This window comes from Hyaena hyaena, unplaced genomic scaffold (assembly GCF_003009895.1).
Source record: "Hyaena hyaena isolate Hyena2069 unplaced genomic scaffold, ASM300989v1 scaffold_202, whole genome shotgun sequence".
Classification (NCBI taxonomy): Eukaryota; Metazoa; Chordata; class Mammalia; order Carnivora; family Hyaenidae; genus Hyaena; species Hyaena hyaena.
Window position 1 is genome coordinate 2,155,502 of NW_024080832.1, and position 23,240 is coordinate 2,178,741.

Sequence of the window (23,240 nt, forward strand, 5' to 3'; positions counted from 1 at the left end):
TTCAGGATTTACAGCTTGATAGTGGTATAAGTGGTATATAAGAGGTAACATGAGACTGTGCATGGGTCTCAAGCTTCATAGATGCTTACCATAAAACTTTCTATTGGGGGTAACCCAGAGATTTGACCAGCTAATAATAGAGTCAGTCTTTGATTTACAATTTGCTATTACTACTTATGGGTAGAAATTTTCTCAGGAACTCCCAGCATACTTGGCAAGGCATAACTCAAGTATCCCTGGGTGTCCCGGTCAACTACCATCATAATCTTATCTTACACACCCATCAGATTATGTGTATTCTCTTAGGGAAGTGAAGAATAAAAAAAATTATATTGTATCTTTTCCCATTTAATTAAGTTGTTTGCATGTATTTATCTATTGCAGATAATCAGAAATTTTAAATGGACTCCAGATAAACTTTTCGTTTCACTGTTTATCTTCATTCTGTTGTCAACATGTACTGGTTATTTCAAATTTGAAAAATCTCTGCTTAGTAGGTCACTTGTATCAGATATCAACTTTATCATGAACTCTTTCTAGATTAAGTTAAAATCTACTCTTTTGTGGGCCCAAACATTAACAAAGTAATCTCATGATTCCTGACATTACAGTGGATTGTTTCCTTGTCACCCGCTTAGGTTACGTATTTCTTGAGAATAAGGAACATCTTTGTGTCATCACTGCATGGCCTGTAGTATCAGGCATGGATGATGGCTCTGTGCTAAATAAATAATAATGTACTTATAGACTATTTTGGTTAAAAAGCAGCTTTCTCTCCTTAGTTGTCAAAAGGATTTTCTTCCAATTCCTTTTTAGCAGAAGATTTTCCCTTGTCCTAAACTGAGTCCATTGAAGCCACACAACTGGAACTTCCTCATTTCCCTTTCTCACTTCCAATCTCTCTGTCTTCATTCTAGTCTCTCTGAACAAGTGTTCCTTTTTATCACCAAGTCTAACAATCTCCTTCTTTGGATTCCATTAAGAATTTGGGGGGGGGGTAATTTCTCTTTTCTTCTTTTTATCTTCGATTTCTCCCATATACATATACCTTCCACTTTACCGAGAAACTACTTAAGGTCTTTTTTTTTTCTTGTTTCAAGTTTTTATTTAATTTCTAGTTAGTAACATACAGGGTAATATTAGTTTCAGGAGTAGAATTCAGTGGGTCATTACTTACATAGAACACCCAGTGCTTATCACAGCAAGTGCCTTCCTTTTTAAAAAAAATTTTAATGCTTATTTATTTTTGAGATAGAGAGAGAGAGACAGAGCATGAGCAGGGGAGAGTCAGAGAGAGAGGGAGACACAGAATCGGAAGCAGGCTCCAGGCTCTGAACTGTCATCATAAAGCCCGAAGCGGGGCCTGAACTCACAAACTGAGATCATGACTTAAGCCGAAGTCGGATGCTTAACCTACTGAGCCGCCCAAGTGCCCCAACAAGTGCCCTCCTTAACACTCATCATCCAAGTAGCTGTTAAGGTCTTTCTTATACATAATTTTCCTTTAGTGTGGCTTCTTGCTCAAGTTTGAATCCCATCTTTTCCCTTGTTTTCACTTCCAACACTTTTTTTTAAAGTTTATTTATTTATTTTGAGAGACAGAGCTGGGGAGGGGCAGAGAGAGAGGGAAGAAGAGAGAGAGAGAGAGAGAGAGAATTCCAAATAGGCTCCATGCTGACAGTGCCGGGCTCAAGTTCACAAACTGTGAGATCATGACCTGAGCTAAAATCAAATGTTAGACATTTAACCGACTGAGCCACCCAAGTGTCACTTACTTCCAACACTCTTGAAGGACTATTTATATCTGTTGCCTTCATTTCCAATTTGCTCTTTTGAAATATAGTTTCTACCTTTAACACTTTATGTCCTAGTGAAGGTTATCGGTGCTCCACTAATTATATAACACAATAATGCTTCTTATATTTTATTCTCTGGAACATGTTTTGCAGCATTTTGTTCTTTTGAGAATCCTCTCTTCATTTTGTTTTTTATGACCCTTGGTTTATGGGAAATCATATTCTCCAGGTCATTCTCAATCTCTTCTATTTCTTCTCTGATAATTGCTTCATTAACTCTTCTTAGGGGAAATGCTTCAGAATGGTGTCTACTTTCTGCTTTATTTGCACACTCCATTGACAATATCAACCACTCCATAGGAGGAAGAGACTCACTGGTTAGAAGACAGCAGAATGCATAAAAAACAATCTGTGTAGTTCTTCTAGAATCACATATTATATACACTATTAAAAAATTGTTTACCTTAAACTACTGTTATTAAGAAGGTAACCAATTCTTGAGTGGTATGGAAGTAGTCTACCCAGCATCTAATGATGTAAAACTCTTCTACTGTGATTGGTTATTAATGTGAAGAGTCTCCAACCATGAGGTGGCCAGGAAGGTATTCATACTCTTAATAACTACTTTTTTGACTGAGTTTTGTGGGGGTAAGCCCCATTCTGAAGAAGCTGATGACTTTACTGTCTCATTTATTTTTTTCTTTCAGAATGGGTTCTGGGTGGGTTCTTTGGATGGTGGCTCTGCTAGTGAGTATAAGTAGCCTGGATTCCTCCATGACTCAAGGCAGAGACTCTCCAGGTAAGAACAGAGCAAACATTTTTTTTTCAGGTGTGTATACAAGAATTGGCATGAGGGAGGAATGCCCTTCCCTGTGGGTACAGGCTGCAGACCAGACTGGAACTGGCTTCTGGCTTCAAAATATTCTTCCCTTTGGAAGAAAAATAAGCCTCCTCTCTTTACAACACACAGTGGACTTCTGGGAAAAGGAACTTCCTGTGCCAGGGTTGCAGATTCAAGGAGTAGGGTAACAGGAAGAAGGGAAACATTTTTTCTTGCTTAGGACTCTTATTGTATCAATGTCCATCTCAAGAACTATATAAACTGGAGGCAGTCTGAGAATAGCTGCCATTTGTTGAGGCAGGAGTTTGCTCTGATGATTGTGACTGTTTTTATATTTATCCAATTGGGATACACATGGACAAATGAAATTGGAAACAAAGCTTTCTTCTTTTGGCATTTATTAAGCAGTTTTGAGAAATAAGAGAAGTTGAATTCATTATCCTCCTCAGGCTATCCTCAGGCTACTAAGTACATGTATTTATTGCTTTTATTTTTCTAGCTGAGAAGATAGGCTGTACAAACATGAGGCAATATTACACCTTGAAAACATAGTTATCAGCAGAAAACAGGATGTAATGTACTAAAAACAGAACTTGTTTGAATGTCAAAGTTTCATTAGATATAAAAGAGGAACAGACTTGGGAGGGTGGGGTAGGTGGAAGATCTTTGTTCTTTGAGAATAGAAACTTCTCTGAGTTTATGATGTCCATTAAGCAACACAGATGAAAAAAAAAATCAGTGCAGATCTTAAATCTGACACAAATCTGACTAAAAAATAATTTTTTTTCTGATTTAAACCATAAGAAGGAAGAGCATTGGAGGTTAGAGCTGACTTTAGCTACTAAGAGATGAGTATGGCTGACCCAGGAAGGATGCTGTCATCCTTATGCTCAGCGCTCAGCTCAGTAGCTTGCAGAGGAGGAGTTGAGAAATGAGAGCAAATTTACAATTCAGATCAGTAACTATTATCTTTGAAGCCTTAACTCATCCCATTTCTTCAGGGAGGACTTTTTTGGCCAACCTGCATTATTAACCCATTTGAATTTCCTCTTATAACTATTGTTCTCAGGTGCACAGAATCACATTAATCTTACCCAATGAATTCACAGCACTTTGTTATCATTTGTCGGTGCAAGGAGTCCCTCCTCGTCCCTCGTCTCCATTTCCACACCCACCTTTCCTTAGAGAATCATTCTAATGTGTCTTTAACTATGAGATGGCCTTTAAGAATATTTAGCATTTTTTTCATGTATATTTTAAAATCTTAATAAATGTCATTGTGTGTTGAATCACATTCTGTTTCTTTTCTTTGTTAACACTATGCTTTTGAGATCTACTTCAGTGTTGTTATCAGCGGAAAACAGGTCAGGGAGTGTAAGTGGTTCTATGTAAAACTACCAGATACAGAACTAGAACTCAAATCGACTGAAACATAACCCAGGACCATTTACCAGTTTGTTGTTCAAGATTTTTCAGATCTTCAAATCTATGAAGTGTCTTAGTCCATTGTGTCTTATCATTGTATCTTAGTCCATTCTGATGACTGTAGCAAAATACCACAGCCTGGGTGACTTATAAACAACAGAAATTTATTTCTCACAGTTCTGGAGGCCAGAGAGTCTAAGATCAAGGTGTCAGTATGGCTGTGTTCTTATTGATTGATTGATTGGTTTTTAATTTTTTAATGTTTACTTATTTTTGAGAGAGAGACAGAGAGGTGAACAGGAGAGGGGAAGAGAGAGGGAGACACAGAATCCAAAACAGGCTCCAGGCTCTGAGCTGCCAGCACAGAGCCCGACTGAGGGTTTGAACTCACAAACCATGAGATCACGTGACAAAGTCAGACACTTCACCGACTGAGCCACCCAGACACCTCAGTATGGGTGTGTTCTGATGAAAACTCTCTTTCTAGTTCATAGCTGGCACCTTCTTCTTGTGTTCTCATGTGGTGGAAGGGGCTTGTGATCTCTCTGGAGCCCCCATTATAAGGTTAATCCCATTCATGAGAGAGGGCTCCACCCTCATGACCCAAACACCCCTCAAAGGCACATCCTACTAATAATATCACCGTTGGGAGTTAGGATATCAACAGAAGAATTTGGTGGGAGGGGCATAAACACTCAGACCATAGCACACTGTGTGTTCAGCAAATAAGAATTATACTTTTTCTTACCTATGAGGACAGATTACATAATTTTTGAATGTTAAATTACATTAAAGAAGAGCAGAGTAGACATTATATCAAATAATATGTAGCTCAAGCTAATCACTATCAATATTAGTAAGGTGCTCTGAAAGTAGAAAATCATAATGGACCATGGAATTAGATTTTTTATTACACCTTTAATGGCAGTACTTCATGTAAAAATTGCCAAAGAGGGTTTAAGCTAACTATATATTTTCTGTCACCATGTTGTTGTAATTACTGGTATGGTAGGTATAGTGCCAATGATGCTGATGGCAGTATTAATCTTCGAGCCATGGATTAGTATTATTTTACTTAACACTAACAAAGGTAATGAAATCATTACCTTATTAGAGCCAACAGAGAGGTGAAGTCTAAGTAAAAGTGCAAGGGGAAAGGTCCAAACGGAAATTCTTGGAGAAAACCCATAGTGAGTGAAAAGTGGAAGGGGAGTTAGTTTCACATCAAACGTGTATGGAGTCTGCATTTCTTTCCCCACCTCCATCACTCCTTCACTCTGCTCCAGAATGAATGTATAGAATGAACCTGTTATGGGCAAGAGTACTGTTGAATTACTCCATATGGGGATGGATCTTTTTGACTTGATAACAAAGGGAGTTAAAGTCTTGGGCTTCTGAAAGCTTGGCTTGGAGAAACCAAGCACAGTGACAGCAAAACACAAATGGTCAACAAATATTTATGGAATGAATGTTTATGTCTCTTGGGACTCTCCTTTTGGCTTGCCTTTTTTGGATTATACATCTTCTGTGTGGCTGGCCCTGTAGGATGGGTCTCAGGCTGCTTTCCATGATGGATGTGTCTTTGCTAAAAAGAACCAGGGTGGGACCTAGGGGAGAAGAGGCTACTTTGAAGTAGCCTCCTGTCAAATACATATGGTCTGGCATAATTTACCACGAATGGGTTCCTAAAAGGGAGGGTAGGTTTATAGTCTTTTTTTTTTTTTTTAATTTTCCAGAAGATTTTGTGATTCAGGCAAAGGCTGACTGTTACTTCACCAATGGGACAGAGAAGGTGCAGTTTGTGGTGAGATTCATTTTTAACTTGGAAGAGTATGCACATTTCGACAGTGATGTGGGAATGTTTGTGGCATTGACAGAGCTGGGGAAGCCTGATGCTGAGCTGTGGAACAATCGGCCAGATATATTAGAGAGGATTAGAGCTTCTGTGGATACACTCTGCAGGCATAACTACAAGCTGGGTGCACCTTTCACAGTGGGGAGAAAAGGTGAGATGAAAGGTGAGGTCTGGTGGGGTTCAGGAATCTCCTACATGTGAACATGATCATGGGCACTACTTCCTTATGATGGGCAATTTCCTACTTCAGGATAAATGACTTGTAAGAAGGGGAGTCTGTATACGTTCTGGCCCCAGTTGTGATTCATTCATTATTCTCACAGGCCAGGTCACTATGGTCTTGGTCCCAGACCCCCGCAAATTCTCAGAGACTTTAAAGACTAGTGGGCTCTCAAATAGAGGGGGTAATTGTGGGAGTATCTGACAAGGCAACTCATCCTTGGGGCATTGACATACCCAGTTTCTGAGTCTTGGGGGCAGAGATTTCCCCACATTTCCATTTTTCACTTGGGTGATGTGAGAAGATTAGGGGCAGAGATTGTCTTTCAAGGAACCTCTGTCCTGGCATAGTGGTTTTCCTTCATAATGTCTCATTTTTCTCTCCCTTCCCAGTGCAACCAGAGGTGACGGTGTATCCAGAGAAGACCCCATCCCTGCAGCACCACAATATGCTGCTTTGCTCTGTGACAGGTTTCTATCCAGGGGACATCAAGATCAGATGGTTCCGGAATGGGCAGCAGGAGAGAGTGGGGGTGATGTCCACTGGCCTTATCAGTAATGGAGACTGGACCTTTCAGACAATGGTGATGCTGGAAATGACTCCTGAACTTGGAGATGTCTACACCTGCCTTGTTAATCATCCCAGCCTGCTGAGCCCTATTTCTGTGGAGTGGAGTGAGAATCAGCTTCTTGTGCTCTCTGGGCCAGACACAGGGTGATGTTGACTCAGCCCACAGCCTGTGTTACCTCTGCATTCATATTGATCCCAATACTCATTCTTCTTTCCCCTGATCTGAGGAGTCATGGAATTTGAGGTCCTTGGGTTACGGTGGGAGAAAACATGACAGATATCTATTATTTGCCAAGAAATAAAGAGATCTAATCACCTCATCACTTATTTCCAACTTTGGGATCTAGTATCCTCTAATACTTTGTCTTAGTATTTTAGGGGGCATTCTTACAGGCTGCAAGATTCAGAAGCAGAAACTTCATGGGTGCAAACCTTGGCTTCAAAGAACCATTTCTAAATGTATTTCTTCTCTAGATAGCATTTGATTTGGTGTCCAGTATGGGCTCTGGGATTTCAGGAAGGCTCCCACCAAACATTGGGAGCTTTTTACTAATTTTAAGACCTGTTTCCCATAGGAGCTCAGTCTGCATATTCTTGGAGAAAGATGCTAAGTGGAATTGCAGCTTTCCTGCTTGGGCTGATCTTCCTTTTGGTGGGGACTGTCATCTGCCTCAGGGCTCATAAAGGTAATGAGCTTCTTTGGAGTCCCCTGCCACCTGCCCCATAGCCTCTCCCACTTCCCTTAACTTCAAAGATACGAGGCAGGGAAAGGTGATTGTGCTTCTCAGCGATCAACAGGATAGTCCTTTCTGAAGCCAGAAACATCTCAGAGGGTCAGCAGAACTGGAGTTCTGATAGTTCAATTCATCCCCTACCCTTCAGGATCATCACAACATTTGGTCCTAACTGGGGGCATTCTATTTCTTTCCTCTCATTCCAGGATATGTGAAGACTCAGTTGTCTGCTGATGAGGTAATGTCTTCTTCCTTTTCTTTGGGTGGCCAATTGTTGTCCCAGTGCTTTGGCCAGAGGGAGAGGTCTTGAGGGTAGGGTGTGAGGGTGGCTCTGGCTGGGTGGTCTGGGTGCTGAGTTTCTGAAATGGGAGGGTGGAGTCCCTCCTGCAACTTGGGTCACTGCTCCTGCAGGTCTCAAGAGCAGTTCCCTCACCAGAGCCGTGCTAAGGTCCCAATCGGAGCTTCTTGCCCTGGAGACTGAAATAGCACTGAATGACTTGAGTCCGAATGATTGAGTGAAACACTCTCATGAGGTCTGTGTTCTGGAGTTACTTCTAATGAGTCCTTGGAGGAGACCTGACCTGATTCTAGAGTTCTGTGTTCTGAGATCATCTCTCATGCTTCTGTCCTTCTTCCTCCTCCTTGCATGTTCCATTAGTCCCCATTTCCAAGGACAGTGTGCAGAAATGCAGAAATTCCCCCCAAAGCTGACTCCCACCAGCCCTAACCTATGTACCTCCTATGGTCCAGCCCTAACTTTGTGAGTTATCTGCATGTCTTCCTCTTTCCAACTGCGCTCTCCACTGTTTCCAGAAGACAAATGCTAGAGGCACAATTTCCTTTTCACTGTTTTATGAACTTTATATTGTAAAATAAAACTGAGATACAGATAACCACACAAAATGTAGAATTAATTATTTAAGGCAAAACTCCTGTCATCACCACTCAGGTCAAGAAATAGAACTTTACCAGGAAGGGCAGGAGTTTCCATGTACTTTATGCCAAGCAACCTCTTCTCCCTCCTCTCAAAAATAATTATATTCTGGGAGGCCTGGGGGGCTCAGTTGGTTAAGCGTCCCACTCTTGGCTTGGGTCATGATCTCATCGTTCCTGAGACTGGGCCCTACCTTGGGCTCTGTGCTGACAGTGCAGAGCCTGCTCTCTCCCTCTCTCTGCCCCTCCCCCGCTTGTGCACGCGCTCTCTCTCTCTCTCTCCCTCTTTCTCTCTCAAAATAAATAAACTTTAGAAAAAAGTAATTGCATTCTGTTAGAGTAATCACTGTTTAAATATTTTTTAAAATGTTTATTTATTTATTTTTGAGAGAGAGAGAGCACAAGCAGGGGAAGGAGGTGGGGGGACAGAGAGAGAGAGAGAGAGATTGAGAGAGAAGTAGACACAGAATCCAAAGCAGTCTCCGGGCTCTGAGCTGTCAACACAGAGTCCAACATGGGGCTCGAACTCATGAATTGGGACCTGAGCTGAAGTTGGACACTCAACTGACTGAGCCACCCATGTGCCCCAACTTAGTTGTCTTTTATGTCTCATACTTTACTATTTCTCTCCATCCTCCTTGCCCCCCTTATGATTAATATGTTGAAAAGCCTGAGCCATTTGACCTACAGAGTTTTCCATAGTCTAGATTTTACTGATTGCATGCACATGGTGCCGTTTGGCATGCCCTGCTGTGCTCTGTGTTTCCTGCAAGTTGGCAAATGGATGCAGAGGCTGGATAGACAGGTTTAATTTCTTGGTGAGTCTGTAGGTGGAGGTGTGTTTTTTTTTACCATGAGGCACAAACTGTCCATTTTGTCTCTTTTAATGATGGAGTCACCTTTGGTGCTCATTGCTGAGGCCCTTAAATTCACTGGGAGTTATAGATTGTAGAATGGGGATGACCTAATTCTATCATTCCTTCTTCATTTATATGCTTTATTGCTTCTGTAAAGAGACACTTCTCTTCATTTACTGGTGGGTTGCCCAGTGATACAGTGGAAAGAAAGGATCAGTGTTTTATCTCTTTCACTTCATTAATTTTCAGGTTAATGAATTTGTTTTCTACTATTTTCCAAAGATGGGCAATTAGGTTTTACTTTTTACCTTTATTTTTTGTATCATTATAAATTTAAGGATTTAAATGTATTTGAGGGATTTTAACTCATGGCAGTTTTTAGCCATGAGTTCAATCATATCTTAGGTGCATGGAAAAGTCTTCAAGTTGCTCTTGAGTCCTTTTGACATAAGTCTTTTGATCATTTCTTTGTTATCTGTATGCAAAGATGTTCCAGGTTTATTCTGTATGTTTCCTGCTCAGACTTGCAATCAGCTATTGTTTTAGAAAGCCCCGGCTTATTTTAGTGGGAAATGTCACTAAGACCATAATCTGGAGTTAGGAATTCATCATTATATCAAGACTTTTTGGTGGAAATATAAATTTTTATATGCAATGTTCATATTTATAGAAGCACAGAGTTTATGTATAGACAAATAAAAAATTAATCTCTTCTATATTACAGTTGTGTCTCCTTTCTTCCACATCAAGAGTTCTGGTTTTCAAACACTCGAGGAGACATACAATTAGATTATCCACCTGTACTCATTTGCTTTTCCTGAATGAACACACACAGCAGTCTGAGGATAATGATATACTACAACCACCAACATTATCACTGAAAACAGTTAATATACCTTTTGCCTCTGTTCTCCTCCTCATCTTTTCTTTTTATAGTTGTCCTATATTTTTATATTATGGATCATATGCCATTACAGAGGATACCCACTCCCTTTTTAGTCTCAGTTCTGTGAGTGATAACATGTTTCATGATGACTACTATTCCTTATGTCAGTGTCCTTCAAGCGCAGTGGTACTCCTGTTGTGGTCGAAGGACTCCTGGAGGTCCTTGAGACCCTTTTGGGAAGTCTGAAAGGTCAAAACTATTTTTATAATAATAATAATAAGACCTTATTAACTGTTTTCACTGTATTTGTATCGATGATGCAAAACCTACAGTGGGTAAAACTTTTGGTGCTTTAGAGAATGCCTGCAATTCACATCTGGGCCCGTGATACTTGTGACTAAGACCTGCGCCAGTGTTGTGAATGAACTGTCCCTCATCATCATCACCACTGTTGTTGCTGATGTTGTTAATGTGTAACTGACATCACGTTGCAGTGTTGCAGGTGTACAATGTAATGATTGAATATTTGTATGTATTAGAAAGTGATCACAATAAATTCAGTTAACATCTAAAAAAAAAACCCTGTATATAAGTAGTCATGATATTCTTTTTTTTTTCCAAATAGTTTATTGTCAAGTTGGTTTTCATATAACACCCAGTGCTCATCCCCACAGTGCCCTCCTCCATGCCCATCCCCCCCTTCCCCCACCCCCATCAGTCCTCAGTTTGTTCTCAGCATTCAAGAGTCTCTCATGGCTTGCCTCTCTCCCTCTCTCGCACTATTTCCCCCCTTCTTCTCCCCCATGGTCCTCTGTTAAGTTTCTTCTAATCTTCCTATACATGCAAACATATGGTATTTGTCCTTCTCTGCCTAAGTAGTCATGATATTCTTGATTGCCATGCACTTGCAGTGAAAAATTCTCAAAAATGCCAGTTTCACTTAAAGATAGCCTTGATGAAGCAATAATTAATCATTAGTTTTTACCAACTCTTGAATATCAAGTAGGCACCTTTTTAATATATAGTGTGACAAACTAGCATTTCTCCTGCAAAGTCATGGGAAGGCATTTACTTTATGGAAAAGCACTGTGTAATTGCTTGAGTTGTAGGTGAAACTAGCCACCTCTTCTTTTTCTAATGGTCTGTCATTTTTCTTGAAAAAATGACTGACAGACACATTATGGTTATTTGGCCTTAGGTATTTGGTAGACATTTTTTCAAAAATAAATAAAAGAGAAATTCCATTTCAAATAAAAGGATATTGACAGTGAAAATTTGATTTTCCAGAGGAAATAAAAATTTTGGAAAACTTGTGTTTGCCAGAGCTTCCCCATAATAAAGATTTTTGGGGGCGCCTGGGTGGCTTAGTCGGTTAAGCGTCCGACTTTCGCTTAGGTCATGATCTCACGGTTTGTGGGTTCGAGCCCCGCGTCGGGCTCTGTACTGACTGCCAGCTCGGAGCCTGGAGCCTGTTTCAGTCTGTGACTCCCTCTCTCTTTGACCCTCCCATGCTCACGCTGTCTTGCTCTCTCTCCTAGAAATAAATAAAAAACATTAAAAAAAATAAAGATTTTTGGATGAGATTGATGGTGATATTACCAAATATGATTTTTCATATTGTTTAGTGAACTGTGTCAAAATTTTGGAGATCCACATAACCATGTGAACCCCGTTCCAAATGATCAATGTGTAATACTGCAAAATTATCATTAATAGAAGGTCCACTCAAAGTGCAAGGTAGACCAATGAATTTTAACATAACATAACATGAAAAGACCACTGATAAGATTTCAGATTCCACATTACAACTGATTTGTAAAGATTTACCATTTGTTGAGTTGTAATATCTTATCAAAGAAGAATACACAATAGCTGAAAGGTTATTAAAATTCTCCCCCTCTTTCCCACTACATATCTGAGTGAGGCCACATTTTCTTCATGCATTTTAACTAAAATAACATATTACAGATTGAATGTAGAAGAGTACATGACCAAGTGAATCATTCCTGAGTGAGATATTAAAAAGATTCCTTTAATGTAAAATAATTCATTTTCTCTCACCATATTTTTGTGCTAGAAAATATAGCTACTTTTTATAAATGTTATTTATATTAATATATAATGGGTTTATCACTGTTCTTTCAACAAAGAAATATTAAAAGTTTTTCAGTTTTAATTTCTAAAGTGATTAATATCGCTTGACATAACCTATATAAACTAAAGCTCTTTGGAGTTCTCAGTAATTCTTAAGAATGCAAAGGGGCCATGATACCAAAAATGGTGGACTACTGATATAATCATTGTGATTGTTTGAAGCTCTTTCCCTAAGAAGAGCTCAGGGAAGTCTTTATATTTAATAGACTTCCATTCAGTTTTGTTGGTTATAAAAACCTTTGTTTTATTTTCTGCTCTTGGATACCTTAATAATGTTACTTCATTTTCACATAACATTGCTACCAAAAGTCTGATGATAATCTAATTATTAAGTCAGTTATTGTTTTTGCTGAGATGCCTAAGTAGCATTTTCTTTTTCTTTAATGTCCAAAAATTTTATTAGGATATATCTTGGTTTTTGGTCATCTGGATAAGTTTCTCAAATAAGCCATATAGTCTTTCAATATATGGTTCAACTTTTTTTTTTAATCTTTGGAATGTTTTATTGAGTTATATATTTTAGTATTTTCTTTTGTTTTCCTTTTTAAGAAATTCCATCATTTACATATTAGATTTTTTCCTTTTTCCGTATCTTCAGTATTTGTCATTTTCTTTTGAATTCTCTCTCATTTCTCTTTTCTTTTAAAAATTTTCTTTTTAACTTCTTTCTGTTGACGCTTTCATTATTGTGTCTATTTGTTTTTCTTTTCTTTCTAGATTAGTCTTCATTTCTGAAGTGGATTTTATTTCATGTTATCTCTTGAGTACTGTAACCATATTTCTAAAATTAAAAAAAAATTTAATGCTTATTTATTTTTAGGAGAGACAGAGCAGGAGCAGGGGAGGGGCAGAGAGAGAGAGGGAGACACAGAATCTGAAGCAGGCTCCAGGCTCTGAGCTGTCAGCACAGAGCCCAATGCAGAGCTCGAACTCACAAACCTCGAGATTGTGACCTGAGCAGAAGTTGGATGCTTAACTGATTGAGACACCCAGGCTCCCCAATATTTCTAAAATTTTAAAAAATTATTATTATTTTCTTATTTGATAAATTTGCCATGTTATATTTTATAAATTTAAGGTATATGTATGTTATTTTGTTACACTTATATGTTGTATGATTGCTATTGAAGCAATATTTAGTACAGCTTATAATATTTTTCTATGTTGAAATTTTCTAAGTATGATTTATGTTGTTATTTCATATCTTTTAATACTTTCTTAATGATGTTTAGTTTGTTTTGAAATAGATTGTAGCTTAGAATTTTTGGTAGCATGATTTTTCTGATGTGCTTTGATTGTCTGTAAGGATTTTATTCTCTTCACATTTATACTAACTTTGTAAAAGGTACACCGTCAGTCCTTTTCTGTGGTTCTTTTTATATGGAATTAATCTCCTTGAGTTTTAGGAGGGAGCATACTTCAGGATGTTTACCCACTCCACAGAGCTCTTTCTTCTGTTGTTTTTGCATAATGCTAAGACATATGGCAGCTTGCTGGGGAAAGTTCCAGACTCTGTTTTCATCCCTCATGTTGAGCTTCTTTTTCTTCTTTATTTCTGCCTGGCTCAATTTTGATTCCACTACTTGCAGTGTTTTCCTCAGCGTAAGGCCCTGCCTTGGAAAACTTCCTTGATGGTCAGTTTAGACAATTCTTAGGGGTGAGAATGCTCCATCCTCCTCTAACCTTACCTGGGAACTTTGTTCAACTGCTGCTGTGGGACTGGGCAGGCCCCGCCTAGTTTCATCTGCTGCCCTTGTACTGCTGTGCTGTAGTTTTCAATGAATATCTGTTGACTGTTTGGGGTTTTCATATTCTCAGCCATGTCAAGTGCTTGGGTGCTTCCCCCCAACATTCTCTGCCACAGACATTTATTACAGGAAGATCTTGTGACTATTAGTGTATTGTGCCCCACCAACTTGTATTTAGAGGTGCATGGATGTACCTTATCACCTAGTTTTTTGAAATGTTAATATGTTTTTGACAATTAAATTTCATTTTGCTATAATTGTATAAGATGTACTTATAAGAAATAATAGAGAGATCTCAATGTATCCTTTATCCAATTTCCCCTAAAGATAACTTCTTGTAAATGATAGTAAATTGTCACAGTCTGAACAGTGACCTTGATTTAGTGCAGGAACAGTCCATTTCCATCACCACAATGTCCCTCATTTTGCCTTTTAACAGCCACACCTGCTTCCCTTTTCACTCCTTCTTTAACTCTTGGACCCGTCAATCCATTTCATTTCTATAATTTTGTCATTCCAAAAATGTTATATACATAGAATCATGCCCTATATAGTTTTTTGGGATTGGATTTTTTTTCCCCAACATAATTCCCTGTAGGTTCATCCAGGTTGTTTCGTGTATCTTTAGTTAGTTTGTTTTTATTGCTGGGTAGTATTACTTGCTATGCATGTGCCAAAGTTTGTTTCCAGTTTTTGACTATTGTGAATAAAGCTGCTATAAACATTCATGTATAGGTTTTTGTGTGAACACAGATCTTTATTTCTCTGGGATACATGCTCAGGAGTGTAACGGCTGGGTTGCACAGTTTTTTTGTTTTGTTTTGTTTTGTTTTGTTTTTCTATTTTATTTATTTTTGAGAGAGAGATAGAGACAGCATGAGCAGGGGAGGATCAGAGAGAGAGGGAGATACAGAATCTGAAACAGGCTCCAGGCTACCAGCTAGCCATCAGCGCAGAGCCCATTGTGGGGTTCAAACCCACAAACCATGTTATCATGACCTGAGCTGAAGTCGGAAGCTTAACTGACTGAGCCACCCAGGCGCCCCTATTTTTATTATTTATTTATTTGTTTATTTTTCTTAAAATTTTTAATGTTTATTTTTGAGAGAGAGGGTGAGGGACAGAGAGAGAGAGAGGGAGACACAGAGTCTGAAGCAGGGTCCAGGCTCTGAGCTGTCAACAGAGCCCGACACAGGGTTCCAAGTCACTAACTGTGAGATCATGACCTGAGCCAAAGTCAGATGCTTAACCAGCTGAGCCACCCAGGTGCCCCTGTCCTTATTTTTTATTTTAGTCCTTCTGATAGATGTGTAGTGATATCTCACTGTGGTTTTAATTTGCATTTCTCTGATGGCTGATGATGTTGCATATCTTTCCATACCTTTATTTGGCATCTGTATCTCCTCTTTGGTGAAATGTCATGTTACGTCTTTTGACTACCTTATGATTGTATTGTTTGTTTTTTTTACCATTGAATTTTGAGAATTCTTTACATATATCTAAATATACATATATCTAGTCCTTCATCAGTAATGTGATTTGCAAATATTTTCTCCCAGTTTGTGTCTTGTATTTTCATTATTTTAAGAGGGTCTTTTGCAGAGAAAAAGGGTATAATTTTGATGAAATCCAATTTATAATTTTTCCTTTTATGACTCATGCTTCTGGTGTCTGGTATAACTTTTTGCTTAGCCCTAGACCCTGAAGACTTTTCCCTAAAATCTTTATGGTTTTAAATTTTACAAATTAGTCTGCGATCCACTTTAAGTTCATATAAAAATTTTTAAAATGTTTCGTTTATTTTGAGAGATAGACATAGACAGAGCACGAGTGAGGGAGGAGGAGAGAGAGAGGGAGACACGAATCTGAAGCAGGCTCCAGGCTCTGAGCTGTCAGCACAAAGCCCAACACAGGGCTCAAACTCATGAACTGCAAGATCATGACCTGAGTCAATGTTCAATGCTCAGCAGACTGAGCCACCCAGCCACTGCAAGTTCATTTTTATTTAACATGTGATACTTTTTTTTGCCTGTCATTGTCTAGCTGCTCTAGCACCATTTGTATAAAAGGCTACTTTCCTTTATTGAATTGCTTTTGCACCTTTGTTCAAAAATCAATTAAGCATGTTGCATGGGTCTGTTTCTGGGTTCTTTATTCTGTTGTATTGATCTATGTGTGTGTACCCCTGGCAGTATCACACAGTTTTCATTACTCTCACTATATAATCAATATTGATATCAGGCAGAGAAGATTTATATGACTTTATAAACTTCATATAAACCTGGAAGTATTGTCTCCACTTTGGAGACTGTCTTTGAGATGCTAGTGTGCTGTCTTCCTGTGTTGGCCTCATTGAACTAAATTCTTTTCTTGTTTCACCACCAACTCCTCTCTCTGTCTTTGGATTTTGTCAGCAGCTCTGTTTGGCACTCCTGGAGCCTGGGTCCCAATTACATCAGTTTGGTTATATAAGTCTCCTGTGTCCTTTATGTTCTATTTGGGTGGTAAGCAGCAGCATGGATTACTTGGTGGTGTCTAAATGGGGTGGCTCTCCATTGAAGAGGGGCTCTCCAAATGTGGAAGCCAAAGGCATGGTAGGTGAAAGAATTCACCTGGGGCAGAACAAAGCAGATGGTAATTTATTGACTACATATCATCGCAAGAGAGCAATGGGCAGGACGCAGAGGAGAGGAGTCTGCCAAGAGGCAGTGGGTGTGGAATACACCGCAGGAGAGTGGTGGGCGGGACTACAGAGGAGAGCTGCCCTCGATGACGCAGTGGGTAGGGCTGTTTTTTTTTTTTAATTTTTTTTTAATGTTTTATTTATTTCTAGGAGAGAGAGAGAGACAGTGTGAGCAGGGGAGGGTCAGAGAGAGAGGGAGTCACAGACTGAAACAGGCTCCAGGCTCTGAGCTGGCAGTCAGCACAGAGCCCGACGCGGGGCTCGAACCCACGAACCGCGAGATCATGACCCAAGCGAAAGTCGGACGCTTAACCGACTAAGCCACCCAGGCGCCCCTGGGTAGGGCTGTTTTTAAGGGGAAGATGAGGAGGTATGGCGATGTATGGAATTCTCCCTGTTTTGGTTACTGTGCCTAGTTGTAAGAAGCCCAACTGGTCATTTAGGGCTTATGAATATTTAGAGGTGAGTCACCTGACTGGCCTGTTTGTATTCCCCTAGGTGGTTGCTGTAGGCCCATTCTGCATCCCATTGTTCAAGCCTGTTTGCCTAAAAGCAGCCTGTAGGAACACTACTCTTACCTGCCTCAGCTGTTAAGTGTTTTGCCCTTAATTTGGAGCATGACTTTTGAAATATAGTCAATGAAAGAGTTTGCTTGTCTCCCTCTGGTGTCCATAGAAAACCACATGTTCTGCTATTCATTATTGATCGATTATGCTTATGTGATCTCTAAGAGAATAAGTTTCTACGACCTGTTCCTGGCAGAATTTTGCCTGAAACTGCACTTCTGCCACCTTGTTCCCTCAGGAAGACTTCTTGTTTTCATCAGGTTCTAGTGAGTTGTGGTGACTTCATAGGGTTGGGCTGCAGAGTGTGCTGTGGGACAGGGAAGATAAGATGGGAGACGTAGTCACAGGCCTTCTGTGGGTGGGCTTTTGGGGCAGCAAGATCTCCTTATCTATAGCATTCTCAGTGAGGGATGAACTGAAGGAAGATTGGGTTTTTATGACAAAATGAGGGACACTGTCACATCACGACTCTAGATTAACCATTAAAATTCCAGTTGGAAAAAGTTAAGAAATTTAACAATACTTTTTTTTTAAACTATCATTGTATTTGATTTTAAAATCTTAACTCCAGCATACTTAGCATGCAGTATTATGTTAGTTTCAGGTGTATAATACAATGATCCAACAATTCTATACATTACTCAGTGCTCATCCTCGTAAATGTGCTCTAATTCCCTTCACCATTTCCTCCATCCGCCATTCTCCTCCCCTCTGGTAACCACTAGTTTGTTCTCTACAGTTATGATTCTGTTTCTTGGTTCCTCTCTGTCTCTCTGTCTCTGTGTGTCTCTCTCTCCTCAGTTCCTTTGTTTTGTTTCTTAAAAGAAATTTATAATCTTAAATTTGAATCCGGTTTCATTTTGCAACAATAGGAGTCAGTGCTCTGAAGATGTGATGTGGCCATTTGACCACCAGATGGCCATCGAGATCAAAATTTAAGTTTATTTTTGAACTTCCTGTGTGGAAGGAATCCCCTGGAAATATGGCATTTTCTTTTTTTCTTTTTTAAAATGTTTAGAAAATGTTTTATTTATTTCTGAGAGAGAGAGAGAGACAGCACGAACAGGGGAGGGTAAGAGAGAGAAGGAGATACAGAATCTGAAACAGGCTCTAGGCTCTGAGCTAGCTGTCAGCACAGTGCCTGCTGCAAGGCTCAAACCCACAAACTGTGAGATCATGACCTGACCCGAAGTTGGATGCTTAACCGACTGAGCCACCCAGGTGCCCCTGGAAATCTGGCATTTTCTAAGGGACTTTCCCTGTGTAGCCTTTGTGTCTCCTTCCTTTCTCACATAATGTCATCTGCGGGGCTCTGAATGGAGCGATGGAGGACAAGGAAATCCAGGGCAGGGAAAAGAGAGGCTAGAGACTTCTAGCCCAGTGACGGAAGCTCCCTTGCTTGTCCCCTCACTGCTTGTCTTCTTTCCCCCAAGTCTCCCTTCTTGGGCAATCACCTTTATTGTAGAAGTCTGCAGCTGTAGCAATAAGGAGCTGGGTCACAGACGAATGTGATATACTGTAAAGTGGTCTTATAGATATAAAACAAGATCTGGTTAATTAAACCTTAGGAGTTAATAAAAAGCAAGGCCATTTGGCAAATTGGCTACTCAGTGACTTCAGGGCCCAGGCCAGTCTCCCAATCACCATGAGTACTCCCTAGGCCTAGTGTTACAGCAAATACTGAGTGCAGGAAGAGACCAGCGACATGCACTCAGGGAATCAGAAGAGATTGTTCATTCTGCACCAATGTGGCCCAGCAGAGTCATCTCCAAAGGCTGAGCTCCAAAGGCAGGTTTTTTTTTTTTTTGCTTTTTGTTTTTTGTTTTTGTTTTTTTTATGCCTGGTCCACTTCTGAGTACCTGGAAACTCTATGGGCTGAACAGGTGGGTGGGAATGCAGTGGCTCAAGGAAAAAAGTGGGTGGCATTTATTTGTTGTGCTACACAGGTAGTCGGCTGATCAAGAGGCAAGCAAGATTATAGAAGCCAAAGCATTCAAGGGGAGTATCTGGCCTCGGACATCTGGCTGGCTTTTTTTTTTTTTTTTTTTTTTAATCTGCTTTTGTCAGCTTTCCTTCTCATTCCACCCTCTTGATTCTCAAGCTGCTGTAGCAGCCTTAGAGAAAATCAGTTTGTGGGGCCCAGGGAACACTTTCCTGCTATGGGAGGAGGGGTGAAGGCTATTCTGGCTTTTTCCTGCTGGACAGGGACATCGAAGGGAGGAATGTGACAGCTAGGGTTCTTCTCCATCTAAAGGAGAGTAGCGACAGCTAGAATGGCCCAACTGGTGCATCATCTGGAGTTTTATAGCTTCTAGGTGAGAGGAAACAAATCTGGTCAGCATATTAAGAGTACAAGGACCAAAGAGGAGGGCTATGAAGAACATTAGGGGAGGACCAGCTAAGGGAGGAGTCAGGATGCCCAATTTTATATGTCGCTCCAAGAGTTCCACGAGTCTGCTAATTTTTGCCTCCGTTTGTTGATTTGTTCCCTAACCCCGTGGTGTAAGATGGTTAGAGTAGAGCCAAAGGCCTGCATTTGTCGCCTTAGGGTTAGATTGCCTACCTTATTTAGACCCTCCCCCCATGCCCTTGATAATGGGGGGGCACCCATAAAAGATTTTATAAGGGGATAACCCCATCTGCTTCTTTAGCTTCTCATTTGCAGCTGCAGTCTGCCTCCCTGCAGGTTCCTTATCTCTCCTGCCTAATGTTCACTCTTTCTCTAGTCATTCCTCCTCTGGAACAGGGCCTGTAACTGCTGCTAGGGAACAGGGACTATTACTGTTCTGGTTTCTTCAAGCTGATAAGGGATGGTGTAGTCTAAGACTCCATGAGAATTATCAGTTATATTGAAACAACATATGTCAGGGAATCTCTCATAATCCAGGTGACAGAGGAGCAGTAAGGAATCAATGGTGGCTCTGTTCTCCAAGAGTTTGATCCTAACTTTATTTTTTTTAAAGCATCTAATGCTTGTGAGGTGCTATGTATAGTTTTGCTGAGTATCAGCAGACTGTTTTATTTTGAGGTGTAAAACTTTTCCAAGAGCCAGGAATCCTACCATAGAGAGAGCCAAGGCAGTCACTTACCATTATTACTTTGTAAATTTTTAGATAAGTAAAATTTTATTTTATAAAACTCAAGTATTATTTTATAAAGCAGAACTTTTATTACTTCTTGTGCCTCTTCCGTTTTGCAGGAGAAGGCCTCTACCCAATTAGTAAAAGAATCAACCCATACCAACAAATGTTGGAATCCTTTTGACCTTCACATGAGTGAAATCTAATTGTCAGTCTTCCTCTGGATAGCCTCCAGTTTCTTGGTTGCCGGGGAGAGTAAGTTTGTGGTTGAGGGGATTGTTTCTAAGACAAACTTTACAGGCTGCTACTGCTTGTTGAAATGTCCTTGACACATTTTTTTTCCAAGTAAACATCTTTTGCGCCATTTGATAAGTTTCATCCCTCCCTAAATGAAAGGCCCGATGCAGTACTTTAATGATCTTCTTGCTCTGCGAGCTAGGTAATAGTTATTGCCCCTGCTCTGTTTGTAACCATTTCAAGGGCTGGAGACAGTGTCCATAAGTCAGACCCAGTTCATTACGTTGGGAGATTAGGTGGGATTGAGTCTCCTTCAATAATGGATATAGCAGGTGAGCTGTTTTCCTGAACCCCGGTATCCACAGTCTATAATATCCAGTAATTTTTTTAAAACTTATGCAATTGTTGATCTGTTCTGGAGCTAGTAACACTATAGTCTCTAATTCAATTATAATGTCCCTTCCTAGCCAGGGATTAAGGCTCTCTGGCATTATCAGGGAAGAATGAGAAAAAATTAGGTTTCCCCATATACATCCCAGGGGCTGAGAGAAAAGCTTAGTCATGAGTTTTCTGGAGACGCCTCTGATTGTTATGCTGGGTTTGCATAGTTGGGTAGAAGTGGAAAGGAGGACAGAAAAGGTGGCTCCAGGATCAAGAAGGAAATCAACTGATTTTTTTTTTCTCCTATATCCAGAGGTCCCCAGGCTCTGGGTTTCCAGCAGACAGTTGATTCCCAAGAGCCATCACGAAGAGCCCCAGGCCCATCAGTCCCTTTCTAGGACACTGGTTATCTGAGCCCTCATAGATAGGGGTCCCTGAGGACTTTCAGGCTTGCAGTGATTGTCTCCATACAAGGGGCGTGGACCACGAGGCTTTGACTTCTGTTGTCTCTTCTGAGGGCAGTCTTGTTTCCAGTGCCCTGAATGGCCACATAGGTGACATTTGGTCCCAGGACCTCGGGAAGTCTAGTCTGACATAGTACGTAAGGCTACGACTAAGGCCTCAGATTTTTTTTAAGCCTCCTTTCCTGTTTGTTTTGTTTTTTTCTCTTCATCTTGGTTGTAATATTCCTGGTTGGCAGCTTGTAAGAGCTCCTACAGGGTCCCTTCCGGGCCAACAGCCAATTTTTGCATATTCCTTGGAATATTTAGGGCTGATTGAGTGACAAATTTGCCCTTTAAAATAATCTCAGCCTTAGGAGTGTTAGGGGAGATAGTCATATATTTAATGAGAGCCTCCCTCAACTTCTCCAGGAAGGCCATTGGGCTCTCATTCTGTGTTTGTAAAATAGTGGCTAATTTAGCATAATTTAAAGGCTTAATCTTAGATTTCTTTTTTTCTTTTTTTTTTTCTAAAATGCAAGCTTGGGAGTGGTAGTGATAGCATTCCCCAAAGCAATGGTCATAGTCCCAATTAGGATCTTGAGGTGGAAATGCCTAAGCTCCAGTAGGGAGCTTGGTAATTAATGAGTTACTCATCCCCATATCTCTTAGCTGCTGCCTGAACCCTATAATTTCTATCTTACTAAGATTCTGATTTAACAAAAGCATTATGTCTTTCCAGCTCAACTCAAAAACATATGAAATATTCTGAAAAGTCTCTATATACTTATCCATTCAGAAAATTTACCTAGATCTTCTTTCATCTGTCTTAAGCCTTGTAGTGTAAAAGGTTTCTCCTTCTGGCATTCTAGCTTCAGGAAACATGCCTCTTACATTATGGGGAGGGCCTGGATAAGGTGGGCAGCAGGGAGCAGAATTGCACTTTTTATATAGATTAAGGACCTGAAGAGGAGGAGGAGGTTGAGGTGCAAGATTTCCCTTCCTCTTTCTCTAGATCTGCTTTGGATACAGGTAAGGGGCCCTTAATTGTGTCCCCTCCTGATTGCTGGACTTCAGAAAGAGTTACTATTAAATCAGGATTCACCTAAAATTATTTACATATATCTCAATTTTTTAAGGCCCCAAAACAGTGAACATAGAGGACTTCTCCCCATTTCCCTTACCATTTGCAAAACAAGTCCAGTTGTAGGATAGTATTATAATTGATATTTCTTTCCTGTGGCCAGGTTTCCTCCTCCAATTTGTATTGGGGCCAAGCCTTTGTGCACAAGAAAATGAGTCATAATACATTCCAAGGGAATGGCCTCGGTTGGGGAATTACCCACCTATAGGAAAAAGGAATAAAGATGTCCCTTAACTCATTCCTATAGCTGGCCAAGAGAAATCTCATCTCCTGGCCCAGCATTTTGGCTGGTTATGTGACTGGTAGCCAAAAGCCCAGTCTCACAAGATGCTGGGAGTAGTCATTCTTACCCAGGCTTGACCCTACTTCCAGGAGCTGACCTGGTCTTCCCCAACTTCTTCTACCACTCATTTCCTGCCCACAGGACCTTGGGGGTATGGACTATAATGAAACCAGGCTTTCCTGGTTGTCATAGGATGCACTAATTTTATTTTGGCCCGACAGTAATTTACATATTGATCATCGGTCATTTAGGGGAGTGGTTAAAGGGCCAAAGTCAAGGTCTATTCCCCTGCCTTTTTCTTACTGCTCTCATAAATACATTCCTGCCATGTGGACATCCATTTTCAGCATCCAATGGTAACAAAGCTCCTATGTATCTCAGTAAAAGCCCTTCATATATCATCCATC

General features: G+C 40.2%; 1 protein-coding gene across 5 annotated transcripts; it reads left to right on the top strand.

Annotated features, from left to right (window-relative positions):
• The first annotated feature begins 2,454 nt into the window (after window positions 1-2,454).
• On the top strand, window positions 2,455-16,450 carry LOC120238142 (HLA class II histocompatibility antigen, DO beta chain). 5 transcript variants are annotated; one of them, XM_039241740.1, is made up of 6 exons: window positions 2,455-2,595; window positions 5,799-6,068; window positions 6,530-6,851; window positions 7,283-7,393; window positions 7,648-7,679; window positions 16,437-16,450. In XM_039241740.1, exons 1-4 carry the CDS (start codon window positions 2,469-2,471, stop codon window positions 7,389-7,391), a joined length of 828 nt encoding a protein of 275 aa, XP_039097671.1. In that variant the 5' UTR covers window positions 2,455-2,468; the 3' UTR covers window positions 7,392-7,393; window positions 7,648-7,679; window positions 16,437-16,450. The 5 variants fall into 5 exon arrangements, with proteins under 5 accessions (XP_039097671.1, XP_039097669.1, XP_039097670.1 ...); XM_039241738.1 differs by lacking the exon at window positions 16,437-16,450 and adding an exon at window positions 7,853-8,463 and having other exon boundaries at window positions 6,530-6,811; XM_039241739.1 differs by lacking the exon at window positions 16,437-16,450 and adding an exon at window positions 7,853-7,886.
• Window positions 16,451-23,240: the final 6,790 nt, after the last annotated feature.